Source organism: Sphaeroforma arctica, assembly GCF_001186125.1.
Source record: "Sphaeroforma arctica JP610 unplaced genomic scaffold supercont1.632, whole genome shotgun sequence".
NCBI classification, from domain to species: domain Eukaryota; class Ichthyosporea; order Ichthyophonida; genus Sphaeroforma; species Sphaeroforma arctica.
Genome location: NW_014039926.1, coordinates 41,177 through 42,179, shown reverse-complemented (window position 1 = coordinate 42,179; position 1,003 = coordinate 41,177). Strand labels below are relative to the sequence as shown.

General features: G+C 37.6%; 1 protein-coding gene across 1 annotated transcript in view; it reads left to right on the top strand.

The window, feature by feature from the left end:
- SARC_07733 (hypothetical protein) overlaps positions 1-685 on the top strand; it is a gene marked incomplete at both ends in the record, with an annotated part of 7,524 nt that extends 6,839 nt beyond the window's left edge. The window contains 2 exons of the mRNA XM_014298321.1: positions 200-451; positions 622-685. Coding sequence (XP_014153796.1) covers positions 200-451; positions 622-685 — 316 coding nt within the window. The remainder of the gene's footprint in view (positions 1-199; positions 452-621) is intronic.
- Positions 686-1,003: the final 318 nt, after the last annotated feature.

Sequence of the window (1,003 nt, the reverse complement as noted above, 5' to 3'; positions counted from 1 at the left end):
GTGTTTGTGTGTGTGTGTGTGTGTGTGTGCTCATATATATACAGCTGGGCAACAAACAAGTAAAAAACATATCCTACCTATATTCAGCAATGTATGAATTTTTAATACATCCGTTCTAGTCGTGAACATAATTATGAACCATGGAGCCACACGCTCTTTTCTACTCACACATTCTCACAACTTTACTACCACACTGCAGCATCGCCAGCATAAAAACTCCCAAGAAAAGCACCAGCCAGACGACAAAGAGTGCTAAAAATATAATCAGCGACGGCTCCCACCATAACCTTACCCACATCAGCTCTACCTACAATATCACTACCTACAGTAGTGTGAGCACCACCAGTACACCTCTTAGTGGCAGTTCACGGCGGGGTTCCAGACGAGCCAGTACTGATGGCCGCGATCAGTACCAAACAAACACAGCCAGCAAAGTGGGCGGCTCACCCAAGTATGGTTATGATATATATCTGTTATATATATTTATATATATTTATATATATATATATATATAATATAATTTATACATATATCTGTATTATATATATATATATATATATACAGATATATCTATCTATATATACATATGTGATGTATATTATATACATATATAGTTTGCAGACTCTGTGAGTGTGTGCAGCGATTTTGTTGTTGCGTGCGAGAGAGAAGAACTGTTGGGAACTAAGATGTGCGTCAATAAGGACTGGCACACGATTATACAACTAGTTGTGAGATAGTTTCAGCTACAACCATTCTGTTTGTGTGCATGTATCAAATATAATATACTCAAGGGATGCTTATTTATTGATACCATTACCAAAGTCGACTGGAACCTCAGTGTGTCGAGTACGGTGCGATATTGATAAGCCCATCATTCGTGTATCTATAAATAGATCTCTGCTCGTGAATTCTACCATGTCATTGAGTGGTATCGGTATTTGCCTCTATGGCATAAACTCAAACACAGATAAGATATGTTAGAGTGATATATACATTCACTTTC